This window comes from Octopus bimaculoides, chromosome 9 (assembly GCF_046866305.1).
Source record: "Octopus bimaculoides isolate indiv1 chromosome 9, ASM4686630v1, whole genome shotgun sequence".
Classification (NCBI taxonomy): Eukaryota; Metazoa; Mollusca; class Cephalopoda; order Octopoda; family Octopodidae; genus Octopus; species Octopus bimaculoides.
In genome coordinates, this window is record NC_142936.1 from 754466 (window position 1) to 782139 (window position 27674).

The 27674-nt window shown below is 42.2% G+C and overlaps 1 protein-coding gene across 4 annotated transcripts in view; it reads left to right on the forward strand.

Moving 5' to 3' along the window:
- Positions 1-13289, forward strand: part of LOC106879484 (tRNA N6-adenosine threonylcarbamoyltransferase, mitochondrial) — a 136475-nt gene extending 123186 nt beyond the window's left edge. For 2 of the 4 annotated variants that reach the window (XM_089356934.1, XM_014929078.3), the window contains exons 4-13: positions 1131-1299; positions 2410-2509; positions 3638-3732; positions 5464-5526; positions 7173-7302; positions 8888-9092; positions 9797-9942; positions 11943-12073; positions 12245-12316; positions 12914-13289. In XM_089356934.1, coding sequence (XP_089213060.1) covers positions 1211-1299; positions 2410-2509; positions 3638-3732; positions 5464-5526; positions 7173-7302; positions 8888-9092; positions 9797-9942; positions 11943-12073; positions 12245-12316; positions 12914-12992 — 1110 coding nt within the window. In that variant the 5' untranslated portion in view covers positions 1131-1210 and the 3' untranslated portion in view covers positions 12993-13289. Of the gene's footprint in view, positions 1-12; positions 373-1130; positions 1300-2409; positions 2510-3637; positions 3733-5463; positions 5527-7172; positions 7303-8887; positions 9093-9796; positions 9943-11942; positions 12074-12244; positions 12317-12913 lie in introns of those variants that run through there. The other 2 variants (XM_014929076.3, XM_089356933.1) reach the window with 2 other exon arrangements.
- Positions 13290-27674: the final 14385 nt, after the last annotated feature.

Sequence of the window (27674 nt, forward strand, 5' to 3'; positions counted from 1 at the left end):
TTGATTAATTTATTTTGCTCCGGGTTCGAGGAAGTTGAATTGTGGGTAATCCACCAACATCATGGCAGCGCCCATATGTCCGATGTCGCATCGTGTCCGGTATTTTCTTGCTTACAAACAATGTTTGCATTTACGATACAGAATTGGAAGAGATTATAGTTGCCGATCCAGATCCTTATACCATAATAAGCCAACAGTCTCACGATACTCTAGTTTTCGACCTTTCCATCCGCTTGGCGAATATACAGGAAGTAAACGACTGCTTGTTCTGGGCCTGGAAACCAGCTGTGATGACACAGGGGCCGCCGTGGTCGACAACCTGGGCCACGTGTGGGGCGAGGCCCTTCACTCACAAACTAGTACTCATATCGAGTAAGTACTCTAGTTGCTGCATACTCTCTCTTTTACTTGTTTCAGTCATTTGACTGCGGCCATGCTGGGGCACCGCCTTTAGTCGAGCAAATCGACCCCAGGACTTATTCTTTGTAAGCCTAGTACTTATTCTATCGGTGTCTTTTTGCCGAACCGCTAGGTTACGGGGGCGTAAACACACCCGCATCGGCTGTCAAGCGAAGTTGGGGGGCACAAACACAGACACACAAGCATATACACATACATATATATACATATCCACTCACAAGGCTTTGGTCAGCCCGAGGCTATAGTAGAAGACACTTGCCCTAGGTGCCACGCAGTGGGACTGAACCCAGAGCCATGTGGTTGGTAAGCAAGCTACTTACCACAGTATTATAATATTTATTCTTATTAGTACTAAACAATCCTAAAACCCCCAATTATTTCGACCGTTACAACCTAAACACACGGTTAATATAGTTGGTATTCAGAGGTCTATCGAGGTTAAATACTTTGTGCGATAGGTCGCGGCTTTTTATCTTTTTTCTTTTTTTCATATGCAATGTTTGGCGATATGAAAGAAAAAACATAGTCTAACCAGCCTATTATTTCTTTTGTTAGCTGTTATTTTTATAATCGAAAGCTCACAAAAACTATCAAAATAAAATAAATCAACTACGTTTTATGGTTAGTGCTTTTAATATTGATTGCTGATTGTTGACAATTTTATGCTTGTATGCCCTTTACTTTCAGTCAATACTGTTTGTTCCTTTTAGCCTTCAAATATGTAGAAAGTTTGAAACATCACCGAAGAACAAGTTCTGCGAGAATCTTGTTAAACATTTCTATTTTAATAATGTCCTTGACCTTCGCTCCAAGACAAAAAAGCAACGTAACGTTAAACAAAATCGAAGTACAGGAAATGAATTATCAGGTTACGAAAAGGTCTGGCGCTTCATTCAAAATAATTGACACTTATGCTATTACAACAATCAGTTTAGTTTCAGCCTTTTTGGACGTAGACCTCTTATTTGGGGATGTGTTTGTTTTTTTATTTTCAACGTTTATTTCCCTTCAACTAAATTTTGCTTAAATGTTATCGCCCTGAAGGCTCGGTCCTTCGAGAAAAGTAAACACTGAACTCGGTAGTTTCCGTGTCCACGTGTTTTGTCAACTGTCACTTGCCTATTGGGCATAACTACAGGGTTTTACCCCGCCTATTGGGCATAATAGTGGTTAAAAAACCCCACATGGACTACAATAACTGTTACGGCGTTCTCGTTTTCTGCTTGAAAATTTACGGATTTTACATACACACCTGAAGCAGGTAAGAACAAATATGCAAGGCTTTTTCCTTCAATTTTAAAATGCGACATTGTTGACCTAATTTCAACAATGTATTTTAAGGGTGGACCTTCGAGGTATGAGGTGGATAGGAATGTGTGGGGGTGGGAGTAGGTGATGCCTGATAGTGTGGAGCAGCAAAGGTTGGTTATGGAAATGATTTATTTATGAGATTCACACACATGTATATATATATATATATATATATATATATATATATATATGTGTAGTTGCGCGTGTGGCCGCCATCTTGGGAAGTGCCATTGCGCATGTGCAAGGACTTGCCGTCAGCGGAAGTACCCGAGCACGCATGCGCAATGCAAGAGGTGGAGAGAAAGAAATAGCGTTCGATCTCTTATCCATCCAGCAGCTGTGGCGACAGGACGTTCTTTCAGGCTGTCCCAACTCGACCCCGACATGTGGTCAAAGCTTTCTTTGATATTCTAGAGGCATGCCTGTTCACCTAGGAATGAAACGGCTCTACACCAACCTAGAATAAACTATTGATCTGTTGTTACCGTTATCCCTTGTGTTGTTGTATTTCTGGATTTTAATGATTAATATAAGAACTGGGGAGAGACGGCCGAGCCGTCATATCTCATCCAATACTTATATATATATATATATACTGTAGGGTTAGAAATACAGTATTTTAAAGCAGGTAAATGAAATAGAATTCTTTATTTAGTGTATTTATTTTTTGTTTTTCAGGCTTGGAGGAATAATTCCTCCAATTGCTCAAAAACTTCATCAGCAACATATTGAAGGTGTTGTGGAGAAGGCTTTTGAAGAAGCAAATGTTACCTTGGAGGTAAGCCCTTAATTTTGTTCTTTGAATAGTAGGGGAAACATATATAAATATATGTTTGTGTTTGTTCATCACCTCTATCACATGACAGTGTTGGTGTGTCTATGTCCCTGTAACTTAGCAGTCCAGCAAAAGACACTGATAGAATAGGAAACCAGGCTTAAAACAAAGACCTGGGGTCGATTCATTCAACAAGGTGGTGCTCCAGCATGGCCACAATCTAATAACTGAGACAAGTAAAAGATAAAAATTATACATATATATATAACTTACCACACAGCCACAGGCATGGCTGTGTGGTAAGAAGCTTGCTTCCAAACCACATGGTTCTGAGTTCATTCCCACTGCGTGGCACCTTGGGCTAGTGTCTTCTACTATAGCCTCGGGCCGACCAAAGCCTTGTGAGTAGATTTGGTAGACGAAAAGTGAAAGAAGCCCGTCGTATATATGTATGTGTGTGTGTGTATATGTTTGTGTGTCTGTGTTTGTCTCCCCAACATCGCTTGACAACTGATTGTAGGGTATTTCTAAGGTTTCCAGTTGTTTTTTTTTCAGATTGGGTGGTATTGAACCCAATGCTCTGAAGACAATAGGGATATCTTTTATGTTTGACTCTCATAACTGCCACATCTTAGCGATCTCAATTCTCAGCTCTCCATATTTATCAACATTTTCTTTCATGATGATATATTGATCTCCTGGCACTGCCACATCGATTATTAGGCACTCTTGTTTGTCCCTCCTAATGGTTACTATATCCGACCTTTGGTGCTCTAATACCCTGTCTGTCTGGAAGTCAAAAGTCCCAGTGGATTTTTTGCTTTCCCCCCTTTCATCCATTACCTTTTCTGGTATTATTATTGTTGTTGTTGTTATTCAAATTAGTGTATTTATTCGTCATCAGGATGAATTCCACCTTACACTTTCACCTCTTACTTCCCCTCTCTACTATCGTCTGCCCATCTCCCAACGTCTACTTTGGAACATGTCACATAACTTCTGAATAAATGCTTTCAACTCAAATAAACTTTTCAATGTCTTCTGAGTCCACAAAGAAATTTTTAAAAAGCCTGGATTTTTATGTTAATCTGATTTTTTTTCTAACAGATTACAATATTTCAATCTTTGCAGGATGTGGATGCTATTGCTGTTACAGTTAAACCCGGACTCTCCCTGTCACTGGCTGTTGGGTTGCAGTATGCTAAAGAATTGGCAAAAGAATATCGGTATGATGGCATGCTAAATTATTATTATGTCAGGGGCAGAACTGGTTGAGTAACAGAAAAAAAAAGAAATCGCAAACTATATAATGTAGTATTTAGGTTAGTCACAGTTCTCCTTTAACAATAGTTGGGTCTGTCAGGTAAAACACAAAAGCTTTGTGTGACAGAAGATGGTCTCATCAGTCTGTACAAGAAGACTAATCAATCACAACCACCAATGCCCCATGATTGGAAAAAAAATCTGCATAAGTTTCAAAAACTCACCCAAAGTTGTTACCATGACAATTGCCTTTAGCTGTCGTGAACTTGGGAAATTTTAAATCCTAATTGTTTCCTATTTTAAAATAGAGTTTGAAATCTAAATCATAATTTGTTCTTTATCATCATCATCATCATCATCGTCGTTTAACGTCCGCTTTCCATGCTAGCATGGGTTGGACGATTTGACTGAGGACTGGTGAAACCGGATGGCAACACCAGGCTCCAATCTAATTTGGCAGAGTTTCTACAGCTGGATGCCCTTCCTAACGCCAACCACTCAGAGAGTGTAGTGGGTGCTTTTACGTGTCACCCGCACGAAAACGGCCACGCTCGAAATGGTGTCTTTTATGTGCCACCCGCACAAGCCAGTCCAGGGGCACTGGCAACGATCTCACTCGAAAATCCTACGGGAGCCAGTCAGGCGGTACTGGCAACGGCCACGCTCAAAATGGTGCATCTCATGTGCCACCCGCACAAGAGCCAGTCCAGGGGCACTGGCAACGATCTTACTTGGCTTGCCGGGTCTTCTCACGCACAGCACATTTCCAAAGGTCTTGGTCAGTAGTCATCGCCTCGGTGAGGCCCAATGTACGAAGGTCTTGCCTCACCACCTCAGCCCAGGTCTTTTGGGCCTACCTCTTCCACGGGTTCCCTCAACTGTTAGGGTGTGGCACTTTTTCACGCAGCTATCCTCATCCATTCTCACCACATGTCCATACCAGCGCAATCGTCTCTCTTGCACACCACAACTGATGCTTCTAATGTTCAGCTTTTCTCTCAAGATACTTACACTCTGACGGGTATTCACATTGACATTACACATCCAACGGAGCATACTGGCTTCATTCCTTGCGAGCTTACGTATGTCCTCAGCAGTTACAGCCCATGTTTCACTGCCATGTAGCATGGCTGTTCGTACGCATGCGTCATACAGTCTGCCTTTTACTCTGAGTGAGAGTCCCTTTGTCGCCAGCAGGGGTAAGAGCTCTCTAAACTTTGCCCAGGCTATTCTTATTCTATAGTCCTATTAATTTGTTCTATCACATCTAGTGTCTACTTTACTGGCATTCCGTTAATTACAATGACAAGTGTTCCATTTGATTTGATCAATGGAACAATCTGCTCATGAAGTTAACTTTGTCCTCAGGGAGATTCAACAAGAATGGGAAAAGACTGGCCCTTTGAATTACAGAAACAACACATTTTTAACAGCTGAATGAACTGAAGTAATGAGAAATAAAGTGTCTTGCTCAAGGATTCAATGTTTCACCGGAAATCAAACTCATGACCTTACAACCCTGGGTCGGATATCTAAACCATAAATCCATGCACCTTCACAATGACTATTCAATGTAGAATACAACAGTTTTATTATTTATGGGATTTACAAATTAAAATATAACCACCTTCAGATGTGTGTTTAATCGTTTTCTTCTCCCCATTTTCTCACTTTTGTTATTGATTTTCCTTCAGTAAACCCATTATACCAATTCACCATATGGAAGCACATGCCCTCACTGTCCGCATGAAGCAGCCGTAAGTGTTATATTTCGTGGTAAACAGTTTTGCATGTCTGGTTTATTTAAATGGATGATATTTCAGTCTTAAAGTTTTGCTTCAATTTTATACGAGTGTGGGTGTGTATTATGGACTCTCCCGTTTGACAATGGAGGAGGGTTCTGAGCAGCCAGACGAGTGATTTGGCTCTAATGATCAAATGTTTATGCTGTACATTCGCTCACTCCTTCCATCAAATCAATGGTTACCTGTACAGGTGAATGAAAGTGTCACATGTCAGATGTTGAAATGATGTGCTTTTGATCAAGAACACAACTTGCCACCTGGTCCGGCAATCAAACCTATGATCTAGTTGTCATGAGTGCAACACTGCCCTAACCACTTGACCATATATATACACACACACGCACTTACAATCATTTATATAAATTTGTGTATACATACACAAATATATATATGATTGTAAGTGATATATATAAATATATATATATATATATATATATATATATATATATATATATATATAGTCCATTCTGCTGGGTGGTTGGTGTTAGGAAGGGCATCCAGCTGCCAAAACAGTCACAGCTCCTGTCAAACCGTCCCACCCATGCCTGCCCCTCAATGAGCTTCAGTGTTTGTCTTTCACATGATTTCTACAGCCACAGTGTGTGTGCTGGGTGCTTTTCATGTGGCACTGGCCCCAGTGAGGTTACTGAACAACTTGCAAGGAACAGGAAAAAGAAAAAGCCTCTTCAATTGAATGGGGGTTGAGTAGCATTTGAAAGAGGAGAGGGGCGATGATTTTATACTCTGAGTTGAGAAGCTGGAGTGTGATGGAAGAACGAACCCAGATGTATTGCTATAGAGCTTCAAGACTACCCCATATTATATAAGGGTGGATGGGAGGAGCTGGAAAGAAGGCAGAAGTTGTGGTGAGATGTTGGAACATCTTAAGATAGAAGTAAGAGTAAGAGAGGATGCAGAGAAGTGGTAGGTGTGTGGTTGAGATACGCACATGGGGGGGGGGGTAAGTAGAATGGTGCCTCTGCCCTCAAAGGTAAGAGATGGATGGCTGTGCTGATGAGTTGGTGGCTGTTTTGTTAATATGTATGGTGTAACAATCCAAAACACAGAAGCTGTACTTTTGAGCTAGATGGAGGAATAATTGTGCTTAAAGATTCTTTATGATTCTTAAGTCTATGTAAAAAAAATGCTAAACTTAATATTTTTGATTTTTTTTCTTAATGGCAACTCAAAGAGTTTCATAAATAATAGAATGAAGAGCAAGGTTAATCCATCTGTTTCTTAGTAATAATCTCCAGGAACATTTTTATCTTAATAATCCAAGTTAAAAAAAAACATGATTAATTTATGAGTACAATCACTGCTTGCTGCAATGAACTATACTTTATCACAGAAATACAAATATTGACCCCTGCAGAATTAGAAAAGTCCAATGTCAGTAACTGGGGGAACTCACTGCAACCCCTTCGTTGGTAGAACATTGTTCTCATGACTCCAGACTCAAGTGACTTTGGCTTATTATATTCATAAAATGTTGGCCATAGTTTTCTTTTTTTTTCTTTTCTTTTCCTTTATTTTTCAAATTTCTTGTTATATTTTCTTAAAATTTATACAATTTTTCATTACCTTCATATGTCCAGGGTGAATTTCCCTTTCCTGGTGCTTTTAGCCAGTGGAGGCCACTGCCTGCTTGCTGTTTCTAAGTCTGTGAATGAGTTTGCTTTGTTAGGCACCACCATGGACAATGCTCCCGGTGACGTTTTTGACAAAGTAAGGAACAGTTCATTATGCCTTTCTAACAAAAGAATGATATTTGTTTTTCTCTTATTTCATCACCTTCATCATCATCATCATCATCATCTTAATATCTATGTTTTCGTGTTGGTATAGAAAAGAGAGATCTGTAATCCAATATATTGATCATGTGTCATTTCATTAATGACACTCACCATTCTCACACACGTGACATTGTTCTTCCTTAATCAATCTCCAATTAAAGACATTTCCATTCCTCACCATACATCCTTCATTTGCATCAGTTGGTCATTGTGATGCCAACACCTTTTTTTCTTCTGTAGATCAGCTGATGTCTTGCTCGTTTTCAGCCGATCCTCTCCATATTTATTCAACTCATTCTCATCAACTTCTTCATATTCTCTGCTTATATTTCAAGATACTCGCATGGAACGTAACCAAATGACGTTTATTTCTCAACATAGTTCCTCTTCCAGTTCATACACTTCTTCCATTGGTGTTGCAATGTTTGGACCCTAAACATTTTATTGGTCAAACAAATCATCAACAGTCAATATGACATCATCATCATTGCGATACTGCTTCCTAGTCGAGTGTTTTTTCATGCTGGGCAACAGATGATAGTTAGATGAGGCTAAATTAGGAGAATAGGGAGGAGGGGGTGTTTCCACTGAATGAATTTTCTCTTTTGTCTCAAAGCGATGAACCCAATACTCATCCTGGGTTAGGAAACATTCAAAGAAACCATCTGAATCTGCCTCAGACAATGTCAGATTTTTCCATGATATGATCAGCCTGGTGCACTTTTGATCGGGTGTCACATGTGGAACCTTCGTCTTGTCAAGTTTGTTGTGGAGAGTATTCTTGACTTTCTCATGGGACATGCTAATAGCTTTGGCCATTTGATTTATAGTCAATCACCTGTCATCTATCACCAAGTGGTAAACACAATAAATGTTTCCCTCAGTGGTGCACAATGTCCAGACCTTGGGTCATCTTCAAGACTCCATTCCCTTCCCCCTCCTAAATTCAGCTGCTCACTTTTGCACTGTTGATAAAGCTGGTGTGTCCATCTCCTAATGTAGCCACCATATCAGCATTAATATTGATGGGGTTTAAGCCGTTTAACCTGCAAATACCTGATAACACCACGATGCCAAATTTTGTCTGTTTTCAAGAGAGGTTGCTACTAGTTACTTTTGAAGTCTTCTTTGAACAATCAGATGTCGGTTTACCTGAAAAGAAACAAAGTAGTTATTAAAAAGAGAAGCCTTAATTTCAGGCATGCAAGATTTCACAGCTCCAGCATCACTCCTTCATAGTTAGGCTGTGAACTTTTCAGGCCACTCTCGTATCATCATGAGACCCAATAACTCAGATTTGATTTCATCATTTCTCACTTCACGTTTGGCCATTCTCTGCTGCTGTTTCATTTGCCTGTTATTATCCATTTGTCCCCTTGTAGAGTCACCTTTCTGGCACACATTACTACTGCTTTAAGGCTATGTTTTCCAATTAGTCCATCTTAGCATAAGAAAAGAAAATGGATCTAAAATAATGGGAAGCAAATTAACAATGTAAATCTTGTTTTTATTTTCAGGTTGCTCGTTCATTAAAACTGAAAAACCTTCCTCAGTGCTACGGTTTGAGTGGAGGTGCATCAGTTGAACTTTTAGCTAAGAATGGACAGCCCCATGCTTTTGAATTTCCTCAGGTCATGTTGCAGTCGCCTGACTGCAACTTTTCATTTAGTGGATTTAATTCAATGGCCCATCGATATATCAGTTTGGCTGAGAAAGATCAAAGTAAGCTCTCTCTCTCTCTCTCTCATAATTTTTGTCACCTGTATCATCTCATTCTAGCTATTTCACCTTTTACACACTTCTTTCATGGTCGATCTCTTCACTGCTGCTTCTCCGGAATTTGGTGCAGCTTAATGAGTAAATTCTTATCAGCATCATTATCTGCTGCTTGGGGAAAGATCTTTATTTGATGCAACTGTTATGAAAGGATTGTTCAATATTGAGATCCTGACAGAACTGCCAATGAAGTTGTGCCTTGGAGAAGGGCTTTTATGGAGTTGCAGTCTTTAGAATGAAACCACTGAGGATATTGTTTAATGTAAGGATTCAAGCTTTCAAAGCACTTCCCTCCAATGCTATTTAGGTAACCTAGGTAACAGAAGCCATCAAAGAGCTGTGGGAATATTCAAGAAAATTGGAACCATGAATGTTCTTACTGCTGACCATTCTTGGATGCAGTGGCTTGCTCTTTGCTGGAAACTTCTGTCATTGTCTCTTCTGCAGAAAGAGGGAATTGTTGGCATCCTATTCTGGAATAATCCAAACTGCATCTCATCTGAGCTAATTTTCTTCCTAATTAGTTACCTTCATAACTTGATCCATCAGTTTGATGCCTCTGTTGCTGTCACTGGTGAGCTTCAGGTTTTGGCGGAAAGCCTAATCCTGTTACTGTTTCCTCCTCCTCCTTCTTCTTCTTCTATTATCAGATATCAAAGGGGATGCTATTATAGCCAACGCAGCCGATCTCTGTGCCTCATTCCAGTTGGGTGTCTTGAAACACTTGGCAAAAAGAGTCCAGCGAGCTCTGCTGTTTTCGGAAATTACTGGACTTCTAGGAAAAGAAAAAACATTGGTAAGAAATTCCATACGGTCTTATTTTGATGAAGAATATTGAGATCTGGGTATCTTTAAGACACCAGAACTTCCAACATTATCAATAAGTTCTGCCTTGTATCCATGGTTATGACATTCAATGCTTTATCTCTGAATAGATTCCATGTTAACGTTTCATGACAATGGCCAGTGGAAGTACAATTAATGAGTTCATCGTTAGTCTGCTGTGTTGTGTTCAAAATCCCCAAATAGATTTAGATGAGAGTGACTTGGATTAGTTTAAGCGGAAAAGGTCAGGAATATTTCCAGTAATACTAGAAGAAACAGTGAAAAGATTCACTTGCACTGAAGGGCAAGTTGTCCCCTAGTGTGCTATGTAAAGGAGGATTTCTCTATGTCTAGAATGCTTAGAATGTTTAGTGTGTGTGTGTGAGCTGTGCTGTTTTGGATATGAGCAGTATAGTACGGACCCACTTGGGTCTCTAGAATGTCCAAGTTGAATCACTTTTTAAACACTAATTTTAGAGATGCACGCTTTGCAATGTTTTGTCATCATAAAATGCCATCAGGTTAAGGAACCTTGGCATTGATTGTGGATTTGGTGAGTTTAACTGGGTTTTATTCCTGAAATGATCTTCTATGCTTTCCTCTGTATTCAATGGTTCATGATACTGCTTCTATGGAACCAAGCATATTAGCAATACAAGGTGATATCAAAAAGCTCCCAGACTAATTATGTTTAATAAAGAATAACTTATTTGCTTAAGTTCTTTGAAACGGTCACTTTGCACAGCAATACACTGGTCCCAGCATCCCTGCCACATTTGGAATCCGGCCTGGAAGTCATTTTCAGCAAGTAAGGACCTTCTGGGATTCACTCTTGATCTTTGACAACAGCAATGTTAAAACAGTGACCTTTGAACTGCATTTTCATCTTGGAAGTCTGCAGGTGCTAAATCTGGTGACTAGGGTGGGTGTGGAAGTGATGCCATGTTTTTGGTGAGAAACTCGCATGCTTGGAGAACTCAGTGACAGGGTGAATTGTCATTGCAAAGAATCCAGGCGTTGGGATTGCCTGCTTGGATCCATATGACAGACCAACAACATCAGCAATGTTATTGATTGTTCTCTGACGATCCTCTTGCACAAACTGATGTATTTTCTCCACATTTCCAGGGGTGACACTTGTGGCAGGTCTTCCAGATCGCTCGTCATCTTCCAAGGACATTCTTCCCCTTTTTAAGAACCCATGTCACTCAAACCATTGTATACAACCAATTGTCTCTTCGCCATAAACTTGCCAAAGCATACTCATGGTTTCTGTGGCAGACCACCCCAAGTCTAACGCAAAATTTCACATTGGCTCCTTGTTCCAACTTCTTGTCCATGACAAAATCCACAGACTACAGCATACACGTGATCACAGAAACACAAATTTCACAACATGTTGAGTAAACACAGTGGTCACTCGGCACTTCACTGCCTCAAGAAAATCACTGCTAGCAACCATGTGCTGCCATCTGTTGGTGTGCTACAGAACTTGTCCAGGAACTTTTTGATACCACTGTGTATGATGTTAGTGTAATTTTAGTGCTAGTGATAAATATAACTAAAACAGACATTTCATTTCACTGTTGTACAATTTCTGCCATTAGTAACTTTTGTATAAAACTACATGTGTTTGTTATGACTAATTCATTGTTGTTACTTAAACTGAGGAATATTTCTATAAAATGACAACTATGGAGGCTTATGTGTCTCTTCTACAGAGAAGTTCAGTTAACAGCTCATTGATTAGTTAATCTGTTGATTGGTATTTTATTAACTCAATCAGCTGCAACCAGATTCAAGAAGGTCTCTGTCTTATATTTTTGTTTCCAGTTTAAGTGTTTGTTATTGCAGTTTTTTGTTGTTGTTTTTTAATCATTTACCAAGATGATGATGATAGTGATGATGGTGGTGGTGGTGGTGGTGGTGATATGTTGAATTTTGAATGTTTTGTGTTTACCTTTCCATTAGGTTGTGTCCGGAGGAGTGGCTTGTAATCAATTCTTAATCAACAATTTACGAAAAGTCTGTGAAGAATATAATTGTTCTCTTTACTGTCCTCCTCCAAAGCTTTGCACAGATAATGGTATTATGGTTGCTTGGTAAGTTATTCCACTCTATTATGACAGTTAATGCCAAATTGTATTGTTGCCACAAGAAACATTTCCTCCTGCTTCATGCTACTAACTCAACAGCTTATACACCGATTTGAAGTTTGTGCCAACGCCATTATCAATGGATCATTCCATCAGAACCAAATTTCTTTTTTTTAGGAATGGTGTTGAAAAGTTGGCCCGGGGAATTGGTATTGCTAAAGATCTTGAGCAGATTGAAATTGAAGCAAAGTAAGATCACATTTTCTCATTTTAAAGTTCTTTGTTTTCTGTGTTTTGTCCCTTTTAATTCACACTATCGATATTCCTCAAGTAATTATAAAATAGGAAATTTCTGATCACAATTCACATTGTTTAATATCTTTGGATGTATCAGTGACGGAACACACATCCTAATCCCTTGAAGCAAGGACCTTCTTTGGCCCCCAGTATCTGGTGCAGTACCTATTGCGACTGACAAAACCATTCTAGCTTCTCCATCTTCTCACAGAATTAAAATCACTGCTTGGATGACATATTGCTTTCACTGGAAGATTTCAAATCTGTTGTATGTTCCATTGTGGAAGGCTAGGAAGTTTTAACTCTGTTTTCTTGGAAAAATTAAATAAAACAGATTTACTGGAAAAGATTACTCACTGATGGACATTTCTCACTGCAAATGGCCACTCAGTCTGCTACTTGTTACACAAGTTAGGAAATAAGACAGACAGATTTATCCTTTTCCTTATCTGCACCCTTCGTTTAAGAAATATAACAAATTGATTTTAAGTAATTATTACTACACATAGTTTTATAATCACTTTTGTTTTTCTCTCAACTTTCTTTCAGGTCTCCTTTAGGTGAAAATCTGAGTGAAGAAGTTTCAAAAGTTAAATTGAAACTAGAAAGATTAAAATTTGATGTTTGAAATGTGTGTTTGCTCTTCGAGAGAGAGATTTTCCATACCTCCCCTGCCCTCAGTTCTTCTTGATTAGCTTCAAGACCCTGCTTTTGTTAAATGGAAACTTGCTATCAAGTGTGAAGTTGAAGGACTGCAATATTCCAAGTTTGTCAGCAGAAACATTATCTTGAACTATCAAACGAACAATAATGTTCATATGACTCGTTTTTTTTTTTGTGGGGGGGGGGGTGAAGCTATGACTTTGCTCTGTATATTTTTACAACTTTTTTTTTTAATAATTTATTAAAAGGTATTTTGTATTTATTGATGTGTATTTTGTTTTTAGAGATGAAAAGCAACAACTGTGTGATGTGTTTATTTACTGAAGGTAACGTGTCTGGAAAGATGAGAAGAAGAGAAAGTGAGGAGTAGAGTGAGAGTGAGTGGTGACTGGCAGTGCAGAAGGAATGATGGTATATCAACTCCTATGTTCCATGGTTACACCGACAGAAAAGACAGGAAGTAGATGGAAGTGTGAGTGAATGATGGGGAGAGAACCAAAGACAGGAAGTAGATATGCACTTGGCAAGTGTTCGTGTGTATAAATATACATGTCCAAGCACCGACTCTCTTCTCCATCATTTTGAGCATGATGCTTGAGCAGGACAAAGATGTTGCTGATGAGAGTGAAGTCTACATCAGATACTGTCTTTCTGGCAACCTGTTTAATCTCTGATGACTACAGACCCGCATGAAAGCCCTGGAGCAGGTGATCTGAGACCCTTTCTTTCCCAACAATGCTGCTCCTGTTGCCCACCCAGAAACACCCTTGTAGCACATCACTTCCTGCTTTGCGAAGGCTGCCTGGCTCTTTGGTCTAGAAGTCAGCTTAATGAAGATGGAGGTACTCCTCTAGCCTGTACCCCAGGAAGAATACCACATGCCCCACATCACCATTGGTGAGACTATATTGAAAACAGTGCATTGGTTCATCTCCCCCTGAGGTGCACCATCATGTCAGATGTCAAAATCAACAGGGAAATCAGAAACAGACTGGCAAAGGTGAACAGTGCATTGGGCAGTGTGTAGAAATGCATGTGGAACAACAAACAGCCAAGAAAGAGTACCAGGATCAGCATGCAGAGAGCCTTAGCCCTTACCACCCTCACCCTATAGGGCTCTGAGTCGTAGGTTACTTATTGCCACCATCTACGACTCTGAAATGCTTCCACCAGCACTGCCTCCAACCCATTCACTGGAGTAACATCATCACCAATGTTGAAGTCCCTAAACAGACAGAGGCCATGCTGCTGAAGTCCCAGTTATGCTAGTTGGCCATATCTCCAAGATGAAGTCATCATCACTTACCCAAGTTCAGTGAACTCTCCACCAATCATCACAACAGAGGGACACCAAAGAAGTATGTGACAAAAAAAAAAATCCCTTGGTGCCTCTCACATCAACCATCACCAGTGGCCCAGCCCCAGCCAAGGACTGTGATACCTGGCAACTCACCAGCAATCATGTTGTCTCCTCCATGCAGGGCCACCCTCAAATGCACAGGAGGAAGAACCACAACACCACATCATCAAATGCTGACCAGACCTTCACCTGTAGCCACTGCGGTTGTGCATGTCTGTCCTTCATTGGCCTTGGCTGCCATGAGTATGCTTGCAGTCAATGAGGACCAGCCCCTAATTAATCTCTGTTTGTAAAGCCAAAAAGAATATACACACACACATATATATACACATAAAGTTTATTGTAATATATAGACTCATGTGACTATCATGTAAAGCTCTTCTAGTGAACTTGGCTATCAGACCACATAGTCATCCAATACAGAGGTGTATAACGCAGAGAAACCATGCAGCTGATCTGATCAATGAAATTATTTCAGGAGGAATATTCAAACCATAAAACGTCAGAAGTTATGAGAGGTAAATATATTTATTTAATCACTTTGTTATCCTTAGGATTGTGGCCATACACATACATGCATATATGTCGCTTAAGCTATCAACTGATTCTAAGGACTGTTGCAGGCATTTGAGAAAATCTATTTCCCATCAGCTCTTAGAGTTTATTATTACCTCTCTCCATTGACTACTTACAAGGTTTACCTTCTCCATTCGCCCACCTATCGTTCCATTACATCTCTTGTACATTCATAGCTTTTGCCAAATTTGTACTTACAGATATGCATGCGTGTATATATTTACACACACATATCCTTTAATCGTCACATATTCATTTCTTCAAGTTTATCATACAGTCACTTATTTCTCTAATTTTCTCATAGATTGGCTGACCGAAAATTCTAAGATTTTTCAATTCTATTTTACTATTATCGACATTTGCTGTTTCGTTAAATTATGTTTCCCAAAAGAATATTTTTCTCCCTTGTGTTCTGACCACCCAAACTCTGCCCTCCTCCCTCTCTGCCTCACTCTGTCTGTCTGTCTCTCTCTTGATCTCACTTTGTCTGTCTGTCTGTCTCTTTCGATTACCACTTGTTTCCCCAAGACTTCCTCAACCACCACCCCCAGCCTATATAAACCAGCGCACACACTCGGATTCCCCTACTCAATTTTTAATACCTCTGCCGAGGTATTAAAATCCAGAAGATGCACTCGTCTAAATTTGCTAGTTTGCGGTTTGCCCGACTCACCCCCTCCACATGTACCGGAAGTTCCTATCCTCTCTCATCCTTTGGTTGTCTCCCATGAACACTTCTAAAGGCTTCATGCCACCCCAACCCCTACTTAGGGTTTATCTCCTATGTAAGGTAGTGATCATATAGTGCATAAAAATGATGGTGTTGTGTATGCAGGTTGAATTGAAGGCTATTGTTTATGAATTCTGCCAAATGTGAGCTTTCTTTTCAGGTACATGACACTGCTGTCCCCCATCCCAGAGTCTCACGGGCCCACACCTCCCACACCCTCAGGGTTGGCACACTGAAAGGTAGGTCTGGGGAGATTGTTGAGATGCTTGAACAGAGATGTGTCGATATCTGCTGCCTCCAAAAAGTAAGGTCCCGCTAGGTTCCTCACAGGCAAAGAACACAGGTACAAGGTTTTCTGGGCAGGAAACACTGACAGGGTTGGGGGCATGGGTATACTTCTTGCAGACGACTGGCTGGATGGATCCTGAGAACATTCAGAACCAGAGATAAGGAAACCATGATGGTCCTCAGCCGGCAGGATTACTGCTCACAGCTGTGGTCACCCACCAGTGTGAAATTAACAGCGCACCTTGAAGCAATCCAGAGAAGATTCACAAAGAAGATCGTCTCTTTGCAACAGCTCAGCTACTGGGAAAGGCTAAAACAGCTAAGACTCTACTCCATGGAGAGAAAGCGAGAGAGGTATGCAGTAATATACATCTGGAAGATCCTGGAAGGAATTGTGCCAAATTTTGGCATTGAAAGCTACACAAATGACAGAGCGTGTCGACACTGCACAGTGCCAAAGATCCCAGCAATGCAGTCGCACTTCAGGACCAGTTACTGCAACAGCCTGCGTTTCAGGGGCACACAGCTTTTCAATATTCTCCCAAAGAGTCTGAGGAACCTGCACAAAATAGATGTAGGTGTTTTCAAATCAAGGCTGGACCTCTTCCTGTCGAAAGTCCCAGATGAACCTACCTCACGGCAAGAAGGTAGCTACATCAAACTCCATTTTATTCCAAGTGCCACATATTAGAAGAGGATCTCAGTAATAACAGTGTAGCAAAACAGCGGTGCTCCAGCATGGCCACAGCTCTGAGCTGAGACTACAAAAGAAAAAGAAAGAAAAGATGTATATACAGATATATATATATATATATATATATATGTATATATACATAGATACATAGGCGTAGGAGTGGCTGTGTGGTAAGAAGCTTGCTTCCCTTGATCACATGGTTCTGGGTTCAGTCCCTCTGCGTAGCACCTTGGGCAAGTGTCTTCTGCTATAGCCTCTTGCCGACCAAAGCCTTGTGAGTGGATTTGGTAGACGGAAACTGAAAGAAACCCGTTGTGTGTATATATATATATATATATATATATATATATCTATCTATATATATATTTATTTATTTATGTGTTTCAGCCAAGTGGCTGCGGACATGCTGGTGCACCACCTGACATGGTCCAAACATAGCTGCTCTAAACTGCGTCTCATTACGAGCCATTGGTTCGTCTGGTATCGTGGAGAGGAAAGCATCAAGTTTTGTCTTAAAGACCACTGCATCCATGTCTTGCATGTCTCTCAAATGTTTTGGCAGGGCATTGAAGAGCTGAGGTCCTCTGAAACCAAGACTGCTGCAGTATCTCGTTCTTATGTGAGATGCAGTGGACGGTACCTTTGGCACCATGCAGTGGCGACCCGTGCGGGCATTCCTGTAGTACTTGATGCCAAAGTTTGGCACCAATCCTTCCAGTATTTTCCATATGTCACAAGCTGCGAAACCTTGGCATAGCTGGTAAATTAGGAGAGTGGCTGCATGACTTCCTGAATGGTAGAAGTCAGACAGTTGCAGCCAATGGAGAACTATCTAGGGAAACACAAATATTGAGCGGTGTTCCACAAGGAACTGTTCTGGGGCCACTACTGTTCATGATGGACCTTCTGGACATGCCCACGGTCACTAGGAGACCCACTGTCACTAGCTATGCTGATGACACAAAGATATCTCAGGCAATAAAGAATCCTGATGATATTGTAAGCCTGCAGAATGACCTAAATGCAATATATGAGTGGGCAGAGCAAAATAATATGCAGTTCAATGCAAAAAAATTTCAAGTACTGCGCTACAAGACCACAAGTGCCTCCCAACTGGCATACACAGGACCTGGAGGTACTGCAATCCCAGAACCACAAACAGTAAGAGATCTGGGCATCAACATGTGTAGTGATGCATCATTTCACATGCACATTGTCAAGTTGACAGCAAAGTGCAGACAACTGGCAGGGTGGATACTGAGGACATTCCGTACAAGGGATCAAAAAGTCATGTTGACTCTATGGAAGACATTTGTTCTGAGCCGCCTAGACTATTGCTCTCAGTTGTGGTCACCACACAGTGTTAAGCGGACAGCAGAACTCGAGGCAATTCAGCAGCACTATACAAAAAAGATCGCCACAGTCCAACAGATGAACTACAGGGAGCAACTGAAGGCACTAGGTCTCTACTCCCTGGAGCGCAGGCGGGAGAGATATGTAATAATATACATATGGAAAATACTGGAAGGACTGGTGCCAAACTTTGGCATTAAGTACTACAGGAATGCCCGCACGGGTCGCCACTGCATGGTGCCAAAGAACGAGATACTGCAGCAGTTTCGGTTTCAGAGGACCTCAGCTCTTCAATGCCCTGCCAAAACATTTGAGAGACCTGCAAGACATGGATGCGGAGGTCTTAAGACAAAACTCGACGCTTTCCTCTCCACGATACCAGACGAACCAATGGCTCGAAATGAGACACAGTTTAGGGCAGTGATGTCAAATTCTCTTATACACTAGATGTGCCATCAAAACTCTTGATTGGACCATATCAGGTGGGGGAGAAGAGCCATGCAAGGAATGTGAAGAGAGCACAGCATAAAGACGGAAAATCACGGTGGTGCTCCAGCATGACCGCAGCCAGTTGGCTGAAACCCATGAGTAAATAAATATATATATATATAAATATAAATATATTTATATATAAATATATATATATATTTATTTATTTATATATATGACGCATGTGTACAAACAGCCATGCTACATGGCAGTGAAACATGGGCTGTAACTGCTGAGGACATACGTAAGCTCGCAAGGAATGAAGCCAGTATGCTCCGTTGGATGTGTAATGTCAATGTGAATACCTGTCAGAGTGTAAGTATCTTGAGAGAAAAGCTGAACATTAGAAGCATCAGTTGTGGTGTGCAAGAGACACGATTGCGCTGGTATGGACATGTGGTGAGAATGGATGAGGATAGCTGCGGAAAAAAGTGCCACACCCTAACAGTTGAGGGAACCCGTGGAAGAGGTAGGCCCAGGAAGACCTGGGCTGAGGTGGTGAGGCAAGACCTTCGTACATTGGGCCTCACCGAGGCGATGACTACTGACCGAGACCTTTGGAAATGTGCTGTGCGTGAGAAGACCCGGCAAGCCAAGTAAGATCGTTGCCAGTGCCCCTGGACTGGCTTGTGCGGGTAGCACATAAAAGACACCATTTCGAGCGTGGCCGTTGCCAGTATCGCCTGACTGGCCTTCGTGCAGGTGACACGTAAAAGCACCTACTACACTCTCTGAGTGGTTGGCGTTAGGAAGGGCATCCAGCTGTAGAAACTCTGCCAAATTTAGATTGGAGCCTGGTGTTGCCATCCGGTTTCACCAGTCCTCAGTCAAGTCGTCCAACCCATGCTAGCATGGAAAGCCGACGTTAAATGATGATGATGATATATCTATTTACTGCTTGGCACCTTGGGCAAGTGTCTTCTACTATAGCCTCGGGCTGACTAAAGCCTTGTGAGTGGATTTGGTAGACGGAAACTGAAAGAAGCCTGTCGTATATATGTATATATATATATGTATGTGTCTGTGTTTGTCCCCCCAACATCGCTTGACAACCGATGGTGGTGTGTTTACTTCCCCGTAACTTAGCGGTTCGGCAAAAGTGACCAATAGAATAAGTACTAGGCATCCAAAGAATAAGTCCTGGGGTCGATTTACTCGACTAAAAGGCGGTGCTCCAGCATGGCCACAGTCAAATGACTGAAACAAGTAAAAGTGTATTTATTTATATAATATATATATGTTTATTTATATATATATATATTTTTTTTTAAAGTTTCGGCTTAGAGCTGCGGCCATGCTGATGCACCACCGTGTTGCTACACTGTTATTACAGGGAGCCTCTTACAATATGTGGCACTTGGTGAAGAATGGAGTTTGATTTAGCAACCCTCATTTGCACCTCCTGCCGCGAGGTAGGTTCATCTGGGACTCTCGATAGGAAGAGGTCCAGCTTTGATTTAAAAACTCCTACATCTACTTTGTGCAGATTCCTCAGGCTCTTTGGGAGAATATTAAAAAGCTGTGGGCTCCTGAATCCCAAGCTTTTGCAGTAACTGGTCCTGAAGCACGATGGCATTGCTGGGATCTTTGGCACTATGCAGTGTCGTCCCGTTCTGGCATTGGTGTAGCTTTCAATGCCAAAATTTGGCACAATTTCTTCCAGGATCTTCCAGATGTATATTACTGCATTCCTCTCCAGGGAGTAGAGTCTTAGCTGTTTCAGCCTTTCCCAGTACCTGAGCAGTTGCAAAGAGACAATCTTCTTTGTGAATCTCCTCTGGATTGCTTCAAGGTCTGCTGTTAATTTCACACTGCTGGGTGACCACATCTGTGAGCAGTAATCCAGGCGGCTGAGCACGAATGTCCTCCAGAGGATCATCATGGTTTCCTTATCTCTGGTTCTGAATGTTCTCAGGATCCATCCAGCCAATCGTCTGCACTTTGTTGCCATTCTGGTAATGTGCACTTGGAAAGAGGTATCATCACTCATGTCGATACCCAGGTCTCTCACTGATTTAGGCTCTGGGATTGAAATTCCCTGTGGACCAGTGTACTCTGTAAGTTTCATATTGTTTTGGACGTTGGTAGCGCAGGGCTTGGAATTTTTCAGCATTCATCATCATCATCATCGTTTAACGTCCGCTTTCCATGCTAGCATGGGTTGGACGATTTGACTGAGGACTGGTGAAACCGGATGGCAACACCAGGCTCCAATCTAATTTGGCAGAGTTTCTACAGCTGGATGCCCTTCCTAATGCCAACCACTCAGAGAGTGTAGTGGGTGCTTTTACGTGTCACCCGCACGAAAACGGCCACGCTCGAAATGGTGTCTTTTATGTGCCACCCGCACAAGCCAGTCCAGGGGCACTGGCAACGATCTCACTCGAAAATCCTACGGGAGCCAGTCAGGCGGTACTGGCAACGGCCACGCTCAAAATGGTGTCTTTTATGTGCCACCCGCACAAGCCAGTCCAGGGGCACTGGCAACGATCTTACTTGGCTTGCCGGGTCTTCTCACGCACAGCACATTTCCAAAGGTCTCGGTCAGTAGTCATCGCCTCGGTGAGGCCCAATGTACGAAGGTCTTGCCTCACCACCTCAGCCCAGGTCTTCCTGGGCCTACCTCTTCCACGGGTTCCCTCAACTGTTAGGGTGTGGCACTTTTTCACGCAGCTATCCTCATCCATTCTCACCACATGTCCATACCAGCGCAATCGTGTCTCTTGCACACCACAACTGATGCTTCTAATGTTCAGCTTTTCTCTCAAGATACTTACACTCTGACGGGTATTCACATTGACATTACACATTCAATGGAGCATACTGGCTTCATTCCTTGCGAGCTTACGTATGTCCTCAGCAGTTACAGCCCATGTTTCACTGCCATGTAGCATGGCTGTTCGTACGCATGCGTCATACAGTCTGCCTTTTACTCTGAGTGAGAGTCCCTTTGTCGCCAGCAGGGGTAAGAGCTCTCTAAACTTTGCCCAGGCTATTCTTATTCTAGCAGCTACACTTTCAGCGCACCCACCCCCACTACTAACTTGGTCGCCCAGATAGCGGAAGCTATCGACTACCTCTAGTTTTTCACCCTGGAATGAGATAGAAGCATTAAACTGCATATTATTATCCTCAGCCCATCCGTAAACTGAGTCCAACTCCTGCTGCAGGTGTGCAACATCACTGGAGTTCTGTATTTTCTGCGAGACTTTTGTATCGTCTGCGTAGCTTGCAAGAGTGGCTATCTGGGCACTTGAAGGCATATCTGAGAGAGCGACTATAAAAAGCAATGGTCCCAAGACAGTGCCCTGTGGAACACCTCTCATTATTTGTGTTTTCATAGAGGTGGCTTCATTAGCCACTACTGCCTGACTTCTATCTTTCAGAAAGTCATGTAACCACTCTCCAAGTTTTCCAGCTATGCCAAGATCACGCAGTTTGTGGCATATCACACCATGATCCACTTTGTCACAAGCTTTTGCAAAATCAAGGTATATTACGTCCACATTTGAGTTGTTGAGTAACTGCCTCAACACCCAGTCGTAATGTTGTAAGAGCTGGGTCAGGCAGCTCCTACCTGGTCGAAAGCCATGTTGGGTATCACTCAGCAATTTATTTTCTTCAAGGAATGCGATTAGTTTTCCTCTGATTATCCTTTCCATGACTTTGCTGATGTGTGAAGTCAGAGAGATAGGCCTATAGTTTTTGGCATCTGCTCTGCTTCCCCCTTTATGGATTGGGCATATTATTCCCTCCTTCAGCTTGCTTGGCAGTCTTCCGTTTGCGAGAAAGCTCTGGAAGAGGATCTGGAGGGGTTTTGCCAGGGCATGCTTACACGATTTAAGGAGGATTGCTGGGAAACCATCAGGGCCAGCAGTTGAGTTTGTATTCACTTCATGTATAGCTAGTAGTACATCTTCGCTAATGTTGATGTATTCCATCGTAACTACCTCACTGGTTATAGAGGCGGTAGCAAAGAAGTCCACTGGTTTGTTCACTTGTCTGTGCTCCAATGGAGTAGTGAAGACACTTTTGAATTGCTCATTCAGTACCTCACTGATCCTAGTTGGACTTTTCTGTGAGGGAGCCATCCTTTTCGAAGAGGGGTCCAATCTTGCAGCGTACTGAGGCTGTTTCTTTTGCGTAATGAAAGAAGGCCTTTGGGTTTGACTTAATGTTTTTTATAACCCAGGCTTCTTTGTCTGCTCTCTCCTTCACATAGGATTGTTGCAGCCTTTTTTCGATCTCCATCAGTGTCGTTTTTAGGTGGGACCTTTGGTTATTCTTGGGATGCTGGTTGAGTCGATTTGCAACTTTTGTCCTTCGTCTCATGAGGATCTTCCTCTCCCTTGGGATCTTGTTCCTATTTGTTTTCGCCTTGTGCTCTGGGACATATTTCTGGCTTATGGCTTGCACAATAGACATGAAACATCCTAGTTTCATGTCAATGTCTGGTGTGGAGAGACATTTTGGCCAATCCTCTCTGAGGATCTCTTTCTGAATTGATTTCCAGCCCGCTTTGTGGAAGTTCAGATTGGAGAGATTTTGGGTGCTTCCTTTAAGCTGTATGTCTCTGGTTTCTTTTGGCCCAAACATAGACAGCTCTATTATGTTGTGATCCGAAACTAATGTCGGCGTCACTTTCACATCATGAATGATGTCCGTAAGATAGAGATTTTTTATTTATTTACGGCCTCAAACATCTCATAATACCTTCGCGCTTTAGTTTGCCCTCTATTATTTATCTTGTTTCTCTCCATGAAATTCAATTGAATTCAGTTGTCTTAAATTCATACTTATTCATTTTCTAAGCTTCCTAAATTCATTCTACGTTATATTCTAATCACCCAGAATTCATTGCTCTTTTAAAAATTACGATTTATGCATTGTTGTCTCTCAAATATTTAAAATCTACAATTAAGAGCCCTATCTACTCGCTGGCGGTACCTACCCACCCCTACCCATTTTCCTTTATTCAAAAATTCTTATCGCTCCTTAAAATTATGGCTTTTAAGTGTTGATTTCTCAGCCCAAGAATTACGTGATGTGCTGCTTGACTGGTCCCCCCTCTCTCTCTCTCTCTTTATATATATATATGATGATGATGATGATGATCTTTTCTCCCGCCATGCCTCTGTCTACCCCTCCATCCTCTCTCTCTCTTTCGTAGTTTTTCCTTAAGGTCTTCAGGTTCTGGCTATATATAAATGAGAAACCCATTCTAAATTATCTCGCTGACATACTACGACGAAATCTCCAAGATGCAGATAAGATAGAGATTTTTTATTTATTTACGGCCTCAAACATCTCATAATACCTTCGCGCTTTAGTTTGCCCTCTATTATTTATCTTGTTTCTCTCCATGAAATTCAATTGAATTCAGTTGTTGTCTTAAATTCATGCTTATTCATTTTCTAAGCTTCCTAAATTCATGCTACGTTATATTCTAATCACCCAGAATTCATTGCTCTTTTAAAAATTACGATTTATGCATTGTTGTCTCTCAAATATTTAAAATCTACAATTAAGAGCCCTATCTACTCGCTGGCGGTAACCCGCCCTCCCACCCCCTCCACCGGAAGTTCATTCCTCTGTCATCCTGTCAACCTCGGCTGTCTCCCGGAACCCATCTAGTGGCCTTGGCCATCCTCTCCCCTACCTTTGGGTAGCGCATTAAGTTTGAGAAATGTTTGCAGGTTGTAGGTACTGTTTTGCTTATGAATTCTTCCAATTGCAAGTTTTCTTTTCAGGTACACGACACTGCTTTTCCCCTTCCCAGGCTACAGGCCCACACCCCCAACACTCATACTGTTAGGATTGGCACTCTCAACGTCGGCACGCTGAAAGGTAGATCTGGTGAAATTGTTGAGATGCTTGAACGGAGACGCGTAGATATGTGCTGCATCCAGGAAGTAAGATGGAGAGGAGGTTCTGCGAGGTTCCTCACAGGCAAAGAACACAGGTACAAGATTTTCTGGGCAGGGAACACTGACGGGGTCGGGGGTGTAGGAATACTTCTAGCGGAGAAATGGGTGGATAAGGTAATCGAGGTCGTTAGAGTAAGCGACAGAGTACTTAAGATCGGACTAGTGCTTCATCATAGATTAGCTACTGTCATCTCAGCCTATGCACCTCAACCGGGGCTACCAGATGGTCTGAAAGACCAATTCTATGACACCCTCTTGCAAACTACCTCGTCGACGAGTGACAGGGACCTTCTCTTTGTGGCTGGAGACTTCAACGGTCATGTCGGACGTTGTGCTGGGGGCTTCCATGGCATACATGGAGGCTATGGCTTCGGTTCCCGCAACGAGGAGGGAACCAGACTGCTAGAGTTCTGTGATGCAACCAATCTTATGGTCTGCAATACCAACTTCAGGAAACCTGCCAGTCACCTAGTCACCTACCGCTCCGGCAGACACTCTAGCCAAATCGACTACATCCTCGCCAGAAATAGGGAAAGAGGGCGGCTTATAAATGCCAAAACCTACCCTGGCGAAGAATGTACCCCACAACATAGATTAGTAGTTAGCGACTTTGGGATCAAGGCAAAATGGGTGCCCAGAATTAGACAGGCTTGGAGAAGAAGGGTGTGGAAGCTTAAAGACCCTGCAAACGGACAGAGACTTAGAGACAAGTTACTTGAAGCATTTAACGAAATAGAAGGGGATATAGCATCATACAACGTGGAAGACAATTGGAGATTTCTGCGGGACAACCTGTTGAAAGCCACCGACCAGATTTGTGGGTGGTGTAAGGTCCCCTCCCGACCCAGAGTAACGTGGTGGTGGAACAAGGAGGTAGACAGGGCTATTAGACAAAAGAAACAGGCTTGGAAGGACTGGAAGAACGGTGGTAGCAGGGAATTGTACCAATGTGCCAGAAGGGAGGCTAGGCGACAGGTTTATTTAGCCAGAGGGGAAGCAGATAAGGAAAGATTTGCCAATGTTCTGTGCCGTGAGGACCAAAGACTCGAGGTATTTCGTGTTGCAAGACAGTGTAGGAGAGAGAATAGTGATGTTGTAGGATAGAAATGTGTTCGCATGGATGATGGTACGCTTGCATTAAATGAGGATGCAAAGAAAGAGGTCTGGAGATGCCACTACGATAGATTGCTTAATAAAGAGAATGAATGGGAGAAAGAGAGCCTGCCGTATGTCGACCCAATAGAGGGACCAGCTATCCGAGTTGATAGTACCAGGGTAGATAAAGCAATTAAGAGTATGAAGACCGGGAAGGCCCCCGGCCCATCAGGAATCACTGCAGAGATGCTCAAAATATCTGGCAGTGTTGGCTATAGCCTAGTCACCCGTATTACGAACCAGGTGATACACGAAGGAGTCATACCCAATGACTGGTGTAGCAGCATCATAGTCAACTGCTACAAAGGTAAAGGGGACGCTTTAGATACAAATAATTACAGAGGCATCAAGCTGTTAGATCAGGTTATGAAAGTTACAGAGAGGGTCATAGCCCAACTAATTAGGGAGCGAATCAATTTAGATGAGATGCAGTTTGGGTTTGTGCCAGGTAAAAGCACCACTGATTCCATATTTCGGGTAGAGGTAGGGGTCCACCAAGGTTCCGTCCTCAGCCCCCTCTTATTTACCATAGTCCTCCAGGCAATCACAGAGGAGTTCAAGACAGGTTGCCCCTGGGAGCTCCTCTATGCTGATGACCTTGCCCTAATTGCGGAGTCACTATCAGAACTAGAGAAGTTTCAGGTGTGGAAGCAAGGTCTAGAATTGAAGGGCCTTAGAGTCAACCTAGCTAAAACCAAAATCCTAATAAGTAGGAAGGTAGATAAAACACAAACCCCTTCAGGTAGATGGCCCTGCTCAGTATGTAGAAAAGGAGTAGGTAGTAACTCTATAAGATGTACCCGGTGCAAGCTATGGACACATAAGAGGTGCAGCAACATCAAAGGCAGGTTAACTAGCAAGTTAGTTTTTGTTTGTGGCAGATGTTCAGGTGCAATAAAGACTGCAAACAAACAGGAAACAACTTCTATCTCATTCCAGGGTGAAAAACTAGAGGTAGTCGATAGCTTCCGCTATCTGGGCGACCAAGTTAGTAGTGGGGGTGGGTGCGCTGAAAGTTTAGCTGCTAGAATAAGAATAGCCTGGGCAAAGTTTAGAGAGCTCTTACCCCTGCTGGCGGCAAAGGGACTCTCACTCAGAGTAAAAGGCAGACTGTATGACGCATGCGTACGAACAACCATGCTACATGGCAGTGAAACATGGGCTGTAACTGCTGAGGACATACGTAAGCTCGCAAGGAATGAAGCCAGTATGCTCCGTTGGATGTGTAATGTCAATGTGAATACCCGTCAGAGTGTAAGTATCTTGAGAGAAAAGCTGAACATTAGAAGCATCAGTTGTGGCGTGCAAGAGAGACGATTGCGCTGGTATGGACATGTGGTGAGAATGGAGGAGGATAGCTGCGTGAAAAAGTGCCACACCCTAACAGTTGAGGGAACCCGTGGAAGAGGTAGGCCCAGGAAGACCTGGGCTGAGGTGGTGAGGCAAGACCTTCGTACATTGGGCCTCACCGAGGCGATGACTACGGACCGAGACCTTTGGAAATGTGCTGTGCGTGAGAAGACCCGGCAAGCCAAGTAAGATCGTTGCCAGTGCCCCTGGACTGGTTCTTGTGCGGGTGGCACATGAGATGCACCATTTTGAGCGTGGCCGTTGCCAGTACCGCCTGACTGGCTCCTGTAGGATTTTCGAGCGAGATCGTTGCCAGTGCCCCTGGACTGGCTTGTGCGGGTGGCACATAAAAGACATCATTTCGAGCGTGGCCGTTTTCGTGCGGGTGACACGTAAAAGCACCCACTACACTCTCTGAGTGGTTGGTGTTACGAAGGGCATCCAGCTGTAGAAACTCTGCCAAATTAGATTGGAGCCTGGTGTAGCCATCCGGTTGCACCAGTCCTCAGTCAAATTGTCCAACCCATGCTAGCATGGAAAGCGGACGTTAAACGATGATGATGATATATATATAATTAAATATATATATTTAATTATATTTATATTTAAAATTATATATAATTAAATATGTAATTAAATATATATAAATATATAATTAAGTATATATATATATATATAAATATATATATATATAAATATATAATTAGTATATATATATAATTAAT